The 12410-nt window shown below is 37.1% G+C and overlaps 1 protein-coding gene across 1 annotated transcript in view; it reads left to right on the plus strand.

The window, feature by feature from the left end:
- acbd6 (acyl-CoA binding domain containing 6) overlaps positions 1 to 10057 on the plus strand; it is a 46825-nt gene extending 36768 nt beyond the window's left edge. The window contains exons 7-8 of the mRNA XM_048209665.1: positions 3034 to 3064; positions 9602 to 10057. Coding sequence (XP_048065622.1) covers positions 3034 to 3064; positions 9602 to 9756 — 186 coding nt within the window. The 3' untranslated portion in view covers positions 9757 to 10057. The remainder of the gene's footprint in view (positions 1 to 3033; positions 3065 to 9601) is intronic.
- Positions 10058 to 12410: the final 2353 nt, after the last annotated feature.

Genomic DNA, 12410 nt, shown 5'->3' on the forward strand with positions numbered 1-12410 from the left:
AAGATTATGTTTCGTAAAGCCCTCACTGTTTAATTATGGCTATATGCATTTATGTGCATCTCCATATCCTGTGTCGACAACTCCGCCACTCTATTATTCTATCGAGAAAGAAATAGAGAGAATTCTACTTATTTTTACTTCTGATCTCTTAACAATTGTTTGTGTGGGTAAAAACAATAAATATTGTCATTAATTGACTAATTTCTGTATTTAGAAATATATTTCCATTGATTTTAAGCAATGTTTCCCTTAAGATGATGTACCATGGTAACCACAGGTTTTGTAATTTATTTATCATTATAGCACTTTCTATCATTTAAAAAAAACATTTAATCGGTACTGACTAAGTTACAATCATTTTACCACAGTCACAAAAATTACTGCAGTAACTATGGTAAAACCAAACTGTTGTTACCATGGGCAAGTTTTTTCATATATATCAAATCATTTTGAAAGCTTTTTCTTTATCTCTCTTGCATCACAAGAAAAAAAATTAATTAAAATAATAAAAAATTGTCACATTTTATTATGTAAATAACCGGTATTCCTGGACTCCGTATCCTGTTCAGAGAGAAGTATCTGTATCAGAGAAGGTGAGGAGAGAGACTGCATCAGTATTCTGTTCGTCTAGTGGGATTTTAAGCAGCTAATCCAATCAGAGAGCCCCTGGAGTCACTCTCTCGCCTCTCTGTAAACAATAGCATCTGACTCTGGGATCGTTTAAGAGCCCTGGCCCTGGTGTGATTAAGATTTTTGGATTTGGAACAATGGGATCAGACTTTAGCAGCACCTGACTGACAATTCTCTAATTTGGAGAAGAAATTTCACTGTGTTACAGCTTAAAAGAACGAGTTTCTGAACAATAGCAGTTTCAAAACCTACTGTGCTGCCTGCTTAGACGTCATTTTAAGGGATCATAAGCGCTCCTGAGTGTGAAGTCTGCTTCAAAAAGAAATCAGCAAAATAGCCAGTTTTGCAGTATCCTGTTTCCCAGAATGCACTGCGACAAGTTCAGTAGAAAAAAATCCATCTAAAATGGTGGTGAGAGAAATTTTACTATACCATATTTTTCAGAATGTCATTTTTTTATTATTTGAAATGCGCTGCGCCGATAGCCTTGTGGGGAGCGTGCCGACTGCGACCCGAGTTCGAGTCCCGGCTCGCAGACCTTTCCTGATCCCATCCCCCTCTCTCTCTCTCTCAATTCGTTTTCTGTCTACACACTGTCCTATCATAATAAAATGCCCAAAAACAAATCAGAAATGAGCTACGACTTATATAATGCAATTAACGCCAAGCACCAAAACATGTACAAAGTGCACACATTTGGATTTGTGCCAAATTAGACAGCTGTGGAAGCCTAAGTTTATTTGTATGACACATTTCCCACATTCTTTTGCTTTAAATTCATTTAGGCATGATTTTTATTATAAATGCTGTTTAAAATGAATGCCGCCATAATTTATATTTGTTTAATACTTCTGATTTAACGTTAAATTTGGATTTGTTGTGGAGTGAGGGAGACTGAAATACACGTTTGTAGCGATTTATAATGTTTGTAAACGTTTCATTTCATTATTTTACATTATTTCTGAATGTAATAATAAAATGTGATTTTTAGACCTTATGTAGCTCCGCCCCTTTTCAGCATTGCGCTCGTTGTGTTCTCTCTTCCGGTTTGTATTCCCACAGAGTGAAGGTAAAATTTTACGTATTTATGTATGAACCCCTCGTTTTAAAAAATCCTCCCACTCTACTGACATTCGTTATGACATCCGCTTCAAACATTACAATGCTCATGATAACTTTCGTTAACTCTACAATAAGTAAATCCACTTCACTAATTACTCTTCCACAGCGATGCCATAGAAACATACAGTGCAAAAACGGAAGTTAAAACACAATATTCTTAAGATGGCTGCACGCTTGTTTCTTTGGCGCATTTGACTTTTTTTCTGGAAAATACAGTAAATATGTTTATATTAACTCAATACTAAAATGTACCATTTTCTTCAGTAGTTATTATGTTTTTACATTTGTTAGTGTTGCATTGTTAGCTTTTTAATAACATTAAAGTCTAATGTCAGATGCCAAAACAATATGCATGACCAAAACTATGTATGACCTGTATAGTAAATCCTCTGTTCAAGAGTCTGTACAGTTGGCTAATGACATTGTCTATGGAGGATAATGCAGGCTGATGTTGTGACAGAGGGGCAAACTCTCTCTGTAGTTCTCATTGGGTTCTGATGATCTCTACCACCCACCCAGCAAGAACAATAATGCTGTTTATCATCATTATAAGGGTGAAGAAGGCACATTGAAGTGGCAATTATAATATAATTTGGCCTGATGACACGTCATCCGCAGAACTTCCTGACCCCTTGAGTGTTGCATTCCAATGGATTTATATCCACACACATGCAGGATCCTTAATCCTTGCCCTAAATATGGCTTTCTCTGCATCGCACTTCTGATACCACAAGTCGTGTGGCAATTTGTCACCAGCACACCAGGCAGATTGGGCCTATTGTATAAGCATCTATTGTTGTGTGATGCCCTCAGTCCCTGCGGCTAAAGCATCCGACACGGTCCCAGCAGGGGACAATGAATAGATCATCCTAGACCTTTATACACATACAGCACGATGGCCTCATAGCCTCGTTGAGCACGCGGGTCAAAGGCTTGTTCATTTAAACTGGTTTATATATCCACCCAAACAAAGTGCTCAAGCTCCTCTGATCCTGGTTACTTGTTCAAAAGTCTGTTTTGGAGGTTTAGGATCTGATTGTTTATCTGACAGGAAATCAATGTTTAATCTGTTCTCCTAATCCCTTCAAAGTCGAAATCACCTGTTTTAGGTTCTATCATGTGGCGGTAGTTGAACTCAACAGGCAGGGCTTACACTTGAACATGTTTGTTTGTTTTATGGATCTTTTTGGAATCTAAGTCATTATGGATAATGATTAGAAAGTGTCTGAAGAGTTTCACAAGAGTTTGATATCTCTAACTCAACTTCTTTTTCTCTCACAGGATGATGAAGGACAGACAGCACTGCACTATGGTAAGAACGGAACTATGCGCAAGCAAAATCTTAATTCTTAAAATTCAAATGTAAGCCAACTATGGTAAAGGAATGTTTTGGGTTTAATGCATGTTTCACAGAAATGTACATTAAATGATACCAGAGACTGATTACTTGAAAATCCATCCATCCACAGGAATTTCAATAATAACACATTAATAAGTTAGCAATAAGGTACTCGAGGCTAGTGCTGTATCGTGACTTATTCACGATGCAGCACTAGCCACAGCAACAGTGCTTTGATCTGCCTGCAATGACACCATTTTCTTTAAGAGCTGCTGTGCAGCCAAAATTATATACCAGTTATCACTGTAAAGCTGCTTTGACACAATCTGCATTGTAAAAACCGCTATAAACAAAGGTGACTTGACTTGACTAGCCTCGAGTACCTTATTGCTTTTATAAAACAGTAACCACACAATACAAATATTAAAGCCAGAAATATGTATCAATGCAACTTTCATGAAGTAAACTGTCACTAAAAGCCTTCCTTCCTCCGGAAAAAATAGTCCCTGGCCATGGACAGCAACAGAAATTACATTATTACGCCATTAGATGGCGGCAAAGACTGTCTTTTTGAGTGTGTCAGTCAGTAGCAAAGACTTTTAAATTGAAAAGACTGAATTGTTGTGAACACGGAACAAGACACAACTGACAAATGCTTTGACTAGCACTGTCAGTCACGGGAAAACCCCTTAACTGTTAAAAGGACAAGATAATACATGGGACATTTAAACAGATTTTTTATTATAAACATAAGACTCACCTAAAGAAAAATGCTAAATCTGGACGCAGGTAATAAACTCGCTCACTCGATCTCTTTCTCACAATACTCTTCTACATAATACAGTAAGCTTCAATGAACAATATCAATTGAGAACATACAGTTTACGTTGCTAAGGGTGTTGTGTAGCGAGACACAGAACTGTTGGGTGAAGCGGTCATAGTGTGTATAAATGAATAAAACACAGCTATTGACCAATCATAATCAAGGACAGGAACTAAACGTTTTATAAATGGTCAATATAGAACAGTTTACACCTCAGATAACACACTTTTGTACCAAAGAATATATCTGTTTTAACTAAACAAAATATTATTAAATTATTATTCATTACTGATTTTAAACCCTCTATACTGTCTTGTCCCATAGACTTCCATGGTGAATGGATTACTGTGAACAAACTTTTTGTTTGTTTTTACAAAGTGAGGGATGAGTAATTCTATGATTTTTTATTTTTTTTTTTCAACTACGGTTCAAACGTTTGGGGTTGGTAAGATTTTTTTAAAGGGATAGTTCACCCAAAAATGAAAATTGTCATTATTTACTCACCTTCATGTCGTTCCAAATCTGTAAGACTTTTGTTCATCTTCAAAACACAAATGAAGATATTTTTAATGAAATCTGAGCAATTTCTGTCCATCCATTGACAGTCCACACAACAGACACTTTGACGCTTCAAAGTTCATAAAGAAATCGTAAAACTAATCCATATGAATCAGGCGGTTTAGTCCAAATTTTCTAAAGAGACTCGATCACTTTATATGATGAACAGATTGAATTTAGGCTTTTCTTCACATTTAATAATTAATCAGCAAACATAACAGAAGCTCAACCAAACCTGCTTGATGCGTGAGAACAAAGATGAGCGAAAGTCTTACAGGTTTTGAAACGTCACGAGGATGATAAATGATGACAAAATTTTCATTTTAATGATTTTAAAAAAGAAGTCTCTTTTAAGCTCACCAAGGCTGCATTTATTTGATCAAAAATACAGTAAAATCATTGTAAGTAATAATGTGAAATATTTGTAAAATTTAAAATAACTTTCTATGTTAATATATTTTAAAAGTTTATTCCTGTGATGCAAAGCTGAATTTTCAGCATCATTACTCCAGTCTTCAGTGTCACATGATCCTTCAGAAATCATTCTAATATGCTGATTTGCAGCTCAAGTAACATTTATTATTATTATCATCAATGTGGAAAACAGTTGTGCTGCTCAATATTTTTTTCTGGAAAATGATTTTTTTCAGGATTCTTTGATGAATAGAAAGTTCACAAGAACAGCATTTATTTGCAATACAAATCTTCTGTAACATAAATGTCTTAACTGTCACTATTGTTCAGAAATATTTACACTTTTTTGATTGAAATCTCTATAAAATGATTTCTGAATAAAGTTCTTATCCACATCACCTCACATGTCACAGGAGAAAGGTGTATTTGTGTGTGAGTGTTGGTACATTTGTCCCCTCAGCCACACATGTGGTAAACAGGACCTGTAATAATCACCAGTTGTCCCAGAGGAAATCAACAGTGTTCCTCTGTCATGTGACACTACACATGGGCGGCCTCCAGGCCCTTGTTCTCTATGTGTGTGTGTGTTTGCCATCTGTCCTCAGGTTGGTCGCGTGGCAGGGTAGACGCTTGAAGACGAGCACCCCTTTGGGAGGTAGAGCAGAAAAATGATAGGGGGATGGGATATAAAAAAGTGACTAATAAACATAAGCGATGAACTCAGAGAGACGAATAGCACAGAATGAAAATTCATTTCCACCTCTCCCTGTGTGGGGCCATGCGGCTGACACATGATTAATTGAGGGGTTTACAGCATGCTGTAAATTGTTCTTCTTCTCTACGGCTCCCCAGAGGCGCGAGGGGCTTTACGGCCCAAGGACCTGCACGCGTGCCGAAAATAAAATACAGTAACAAAAAAATGGACTAGAGGAAAAATTCAGAATGTTTTATTTATTTTGCTTTCTACTTAAAGCGACAGTTCTCCCAAAAATTAAAACTCTGTCATCATTTACTCACCCTCATGTTGTTTTAGACCTGTATGACTTTCTTTCTCGCATGGAACTCAAAAGAGATATTTCATACAGTGGAAGTGAATAGGGATCAAGGACAGCCGTGGTCACCATTCACTGCAACTACTTGTTACACACAAGAAAAAAAGTCATATGAGTTTTAGAACAAAATAAGGGTGAGTAAATGATGACTGATTGAAATATTATTTTCTTTTTTGGGTTCTTGCGCTTACATTTCCTTTCCTTGCTTGTGGAGCTTGCTTAGGAAGTAATCATTATTACTACATTTAGTAAACACTTTTACCTAAAGCTCAGAAATGAGAAAAAGCACAAGCAATTTATTATAACAGCTATATTAACTATATCATAATACTGAATTTTAAGAGTATTTTATTCTTAAATTAATTTGATCACATTTTATTAAATATTATAATTTAATCAAATGTTATTAAACATCAAATGTTAGTATTTTATATAAAATTGTTTACATTTTTACCTGCCATACAGTAAAAAGCTTTAAAAATCCCAAACACTATTCAAAAGTTTGGGGTAAGGAAGATTTTTTATTATTATTATTTAAAGAAATTAATACTTTTATTCAGCAAGGATGCATTAAATTTATCAAAAGTGAAAGTAAAGACTTTTACATTGTCACAAATGGTTTCTATTTCTAATAAATTCTTACATTTTTAATAACAAAATGCTTAAATTTTGATACAAAGAAAAATTAAGCAACACAACTGTATTCATCATTGACAATAATAAGAAATGTCTCTTGAGCACCAAATCAGCATATTAAAATGATTTCTGAAGGATCATGTGACACTGAAGACTGGAGTAATGATGCTGAAAATTCAGCTTTGCCATCAAAGGAATAAATTACATTTTTAAATACAGTAAAATAAAAAAATATTTTACAATATTACTGTATTTTTGATGAAATAAGTGCAACTTGAGCATAGCAATAGCATGAACAATAGCATGCATTGAAATTTATAAAGGCATTTATAAAGATCAGGGGCCATATTCACAAAACATCTTAAGGCTAAAAGTAGCTCCTAACTTGCCGATTTAGGAGAAACTCTTAAAAATAATGGGCGTGTCAGTCCTAATTTTAGGAGTCCTAAATTTTTGCTCTAAGAGTATTTCACAAAGCATTTTAGCACTAAATATCTAAATACTAAAGTCACTAAGACCAAATCACAAACAGTCCTAATCCACCCAAAGACACTGAACACCACTGAGGCAATAGCGATAGAGCCTTGGGTGCTGAACCTTTTCTTCATAAATGCATAGAAATAAATCTTTAAAGGTGCCCTTGATTCAAAAATTGAATTTACTTTGGCATAGTTAAATAACAAGAGTTCAGTACATGGAAAAGACATACAGTGAGTCTCAAACTCCATTGTTTCCTCCTTCTTATATAAATCTCATTTGTTTAAAAGACCTCAGAAGAACAGGCGAATCTCAACATAACACCGACTGTTACGTAACGGTCGGGGTGTACGCCCCAATATTTGCATAATGCCAGCCCATGATGTTCCCAACATTATAAAAGGCATTAGACAAGGGCAGCCAGTTAACGTCTGGAGCTGCACACAGCCGAATCATCAGACTAGGTAAGCAAGAACAACAGCGAAAAATGGCAGATGGAGCAATAATAACTGACATAATCCATGATAGCATGATATTTTTACTGATATTTGTAAATTGTCTTTCTAAATGTTTCGTTAGCATGTTGCTAATGTACTGTTAAATGAGGTTAAAGTTACCATCGTTTCTTACTGTATTCACGGAGACAAGAGCCGTCACTATTTTCATTTTTTAAACACTTACAGTCTGTATAATGCATAAACACAACTTCATTCTTTATAAATCTCTCCAACAGTGTAGCAATAGCCGTTAGCCACGGAGGACAGCCTCAAATTCACTCAGAATAAAACTTTAACATCCAAATAAATACTTTACTCACATAATTCGAAGCATGCATGCAGCATGCATGACAAACATCTTATAAAGATCCATTTGAGGGTTATATTAGCTGTGTGAACTTTGTAAATGCGCTGTAATATAGTCGACAGCTCGTGTGGCAGGGAGCACGCGATTTAAGGGGGCGGCGCCGAGTGTAAATCAGTGCATATTTAATGATGCCCCAAATAGGCAGTTAAAAAAATTTATTTAAAAAAATCTATGGGGTATTTTGAGCTGAAACTTCACAGACACATTCAGGAGACACCTTAGACTTATATTACATCTTGTGAAAGAACGTTCTTTGGCACATTTAACAAATAAATAACTATTGTCCAATTACCTGTGCCAGTGGTTTTCATGAGTTCACATTTACAAATGATTGAATAGAGTTTAAAAAAAAAAAAAAAAAAAACATATTTGGTGTGCTGTCCAAGGGGATGGAGGGCTCCGAGTCTGGAATTTAGCCCAAACCCAAAGTTCTCCCCGTATCCCCAGCCGAGAGTGAGGAGCGGGGTGGTGGAGGGATGCAGAAAACTGTCGAAGTAACTGTAGGCGAGTCGGCTCTCATCTGTGTATATATTCCTCCTCTTGAGCTGATTAGAAAGACCGTTTGAATGTGTTTCTCCCAAACTTTGTTTATAAAACATAATTTGTCGCTTGTCGATGAAGACATCCAAGAGGCGGTCCACAATTAACTATATATACTAGTTTAATTAGTGACACTTAGCCTACATTCTAAAACCTTTATTTGAATATGGCAACATTTTTATTGAAAAATATTTGTTTGAATAGGGCAACATTTGTATTTTAAAACCTTTATTTTAATATGGAAAGTGACACCTCATTCTACAATATTTCTATGATTAAATCGCTGACTCCTCCCCCATTAGCCAATCACTGTGTGTATACTCCATAGCAACGAGGTCAACCCCGCCCTTTCTCTTAGCTTAAGACTTCTCTCTATTCCTTAGTAAAAGTTTGTCTCAGCAGCTTTGTGAATAGGTTTTAAGAGAAAACTCTTAGCTAAGAACTTTTACTGCTATTTAGGAGAACTCTTAGTGGTAAGATAAAATGTTTTGTGAATACGGCCCCAGATATCATAGAAACTTGATCCTCTTGAGGTGGACTCTTTTGACTTGGGCCAGTAAACATCCGCTAAGCAATGGCCTAGCAATACCCTAGCAACAGCACGGTACTTGCCTTCTCTTTCTCCCTCTCCTTCTTTCTCTTCCCTCATTCTCTCCTGGTTGGGGGTCTGAGGTTAAAAGCCACTCTTGTCACTCAGGGTTTTCCTGCTGACATCAGCCACTCACCTAAGAGAAAGAATAAGGAGAGCATTTTCCCTCCTTTTTAAAAGAAGGCAGTAGTTGACACAGACGTGAAAAAGCACTCAAGCTTAGAGGATTGTCCCTGCATCAGCGTGGCAGGCAACACTAACAGGGTTACAGAAGTGCTGCCCCTCCCTGCCCTGCAGCCTCCTAATGGGGCACAAATGCAAGTGTGCTGCTCAACTACAGTGCAGTCTTCAGATGTACTGTAACAATTACTTCAAGAGAAAACTGGACTGCACCGATTTCATCGGTTAAGCAGTGTTTAAAAAATTTGCAATTAGAAAAAGGTAAGGTAAAAACATTTGCCTCTAAAGTGCTGCTCTAGCAGTATTTGTGTGACTTGCACAAAATATACCCAACAGTATTTGAATACTCCTTTCCTGTGTTCCTTCTCTCTCTCTAGCCTCAGCTTGTGAGTTTGCAGAAATCGTTGAGTTACTCCTGAAGGCCGGAGCTGACCCGTCAATCAAAGATCAAGAAGGCTCTCTTCCAGAGGAGGTGACAGAATCAAGTGCCATCTCCTCTCTCCTGCGCCAGTACACTGCTCCTAAAGGATAAATCTCACTCTGTGAAACCCAAAAATCAATCCCAACCCACATGATCACCATCCTGTTAAAAGTTTATACAAACTGTGCTCCTTATCCAGATGGTACATGCTGTAAAATCAACAATAGTTCCCGAAAGGAACTCGATCAGCTCAGCATTTTAGAACTATTCTAGTTCGTTCCATTTGGCTGTGGAGCACAGATGTTGTACTTTCAAGCAGTTAAGTTCAGACAACCTGTCCTCCCTGTCCTAGAATGGTACATTCCAATGAATGTGTTACTGTTGTTACTATTAAAAACATGGAATCTTAAAATGGTTTCAGTTTTTTTTTTTTACTTGTTTTCTAGAGTTTTTCTGCCATATGCACTGTTCTTTAAATTATACCATTACCAGAATCAGCAACAGCAATATTAACTGCAATATACAGCAAGTTTGACAATAAAATGTTTACAGTAGTGCTTTAGGATCATGGTAGAAGTCAAGCAATGTGCTGAATATTATGTACAAGTACATGGAAGTTATTTTTAAAAAACTGTGGGAACAAGGAGCTTTAATAAGCACAAGAACTGATAATCTACCTAATTTAGTGGACAGTAGAACATCTTTTTTATTCTCAGTGGATCCAATAATAAATGTACCACAATTATATAAGTAGCATAAAGCATATATAGCTTACTAGCATATATAAATACTGTAGCATAAAGTACCTCTGATCAAATTCTTCTTCTTGTTGTCATTGAATTTTTGGCTCTTTGAATCTTTATGGTTCAAGAACACAAATATACTTGGTGACTTAGTGTTTTTGAACATTTTCCAAACAACCAACACATAGGAATCCTCAAACTTGGTTTTACTCAAAGCTCTACAGCTGATACACATTTGTTCAAAAACAATGGAATCATTCTGTCTCCAATTGTGCGGTCATATTCACCATTGTTCGGTGAAATTTTGTGGGGAAAATCCAGTAATTTCAATAAGAATCCACATGTTCGAGAGTTTCACGTGAGGTCATAAATGTAGATTTCCCACATGTTCAATTTGGTCATGTGAACTCTCCATGCTGACCAACAGAAAGATGCTTGTTTTGAAAGTGACTTCTGTGTGAGCAGTGCTTCATGTTATTGACAATGGACTTTTTTGGCCCACAAGATTTCGCAAAAATAGCGCTTAAATCGTCCTATATATTAATGAATAAAAAGGGGACTCAAGTGGTTTGAGCCTGCAGAGCTGCATCCCTCCTCGAGAGCAAGATCCTCTGTCAGTCGCTTTAGTTGTTCCACAGACAGGCAGGAATTATGGTATTGGTTTGTTTGTAAAGGCTGTTTGTCCCTTATTCCGGTAATTTCCATAAATCCGCTGGAGTTGGGGGAGGGTCAATGCCGCTGACGGCATCCTCCGTGGGCTTGTCTGCACGACAGTGACACTAAGCCCATTACGTTTCCATTATGTGCCTCAATTTCCCCCTGAGCTCTTCACTTTTGACACGGACTCCTCTAAAATCATGTCCCATATTGCTCAGCTTTCTTTACTTAACGTTTATGCATTTTTACAAGTCGCCTCTCTGGATGCTTCCCTAACACCATTAGTGCCAGATGGTGGAGGTTTGTTACTCTCACTCTTTCTCTCTATCACTGTCTGTCCCTTTCACTTTCTCTCTTTTTGTCTATCTCTTTCTCCGGCTATTCAGCCGCTTGTCCAGCTTAAATGGAATGACACGTACTGGACTACTCTTAATGCAATGCTTTACTCCAGCCTTGCTTAGAATTTGCCAGCCAGCAAAAAATGCTGAAAAATATCCCACTAATATCTCTAAAAAAAACTTGTACTTAAAATATTTTGCTTGGTGTGCTATATCTAAGAAATAAAGTACAGTCAGCCAAAGGCAGACAAACACTGCAACAATATTAAAGTAATATTAAAACTGAAAATTGTGCCAATTTCAATTGTATGAAACACGCAAATTGGCAGAGAGTGGTACAATAGACATTAAAGTAGTGCCGGTTTCAGACAGTTACCCAAATAAAGCGCTGCAGTGATGACACATTTTTTAGGACAACCTGGAAGTTAGCATCACCCTGGTTCCCTCAACAAGAGCAGCTTCCAAATCATCAGTACCCATCTTGCTGGATCTCATCTTGTCTACTGCTTTTTACACAGTTAACCACCGGATCCTCCTGTCATCCTCGTTACGAAGGGCATCTCAGGAACCACACAGTGTTTCAAATCTTACCTCTCTGGTAGGTCCTTCATGGTGTTCTGGAGGGGTGAGGTGTCTAAGTCCCAACATTTAGCTACTGGGGTTCCTCAAGGCTCAGTGCTTGGACCATTTCTCTTCTCCATCTACATGTCATCACTAGGATCTGTCATTCAGAAACATGGTTTTTCCTATCACTGCTATGCTTATGACTCACAACTCTATCTTTCATTCCATCCAGATAGGTTTGTCAACCATAACTCCATCCATGACAGTCAGGAACCTTGGAGTTGTGATTGATAATCAGTTAAACTTCACATACCACATTGCCCAGTCCTGCAGATTTGCCTTATACAATATTAGGAAGATCAGGCCCTTCATATCAGAGCATGCTACACAACTCCTTGTCCAAGCTCTTGTTCTGTCTATCCAGGCTGGACTATTGTAATGTTCTCTTGGCAGGCCTTTCAGC

Source organism: Megalobrama amblycephala, linkage group LG12 (assembly GCF_018812025.1).
Source record: "Megalobrama amblycephala isolate DHTTF-2021 linkage group LG12, ASM1881202v1, whole genome shotgun sequence".
NCBI lineage: Eukaryota > Metazoa > Chordata > Actinopteri > Cypriniformes > Xenocyprididae > Megalobrama > Megalobrama amblycephala.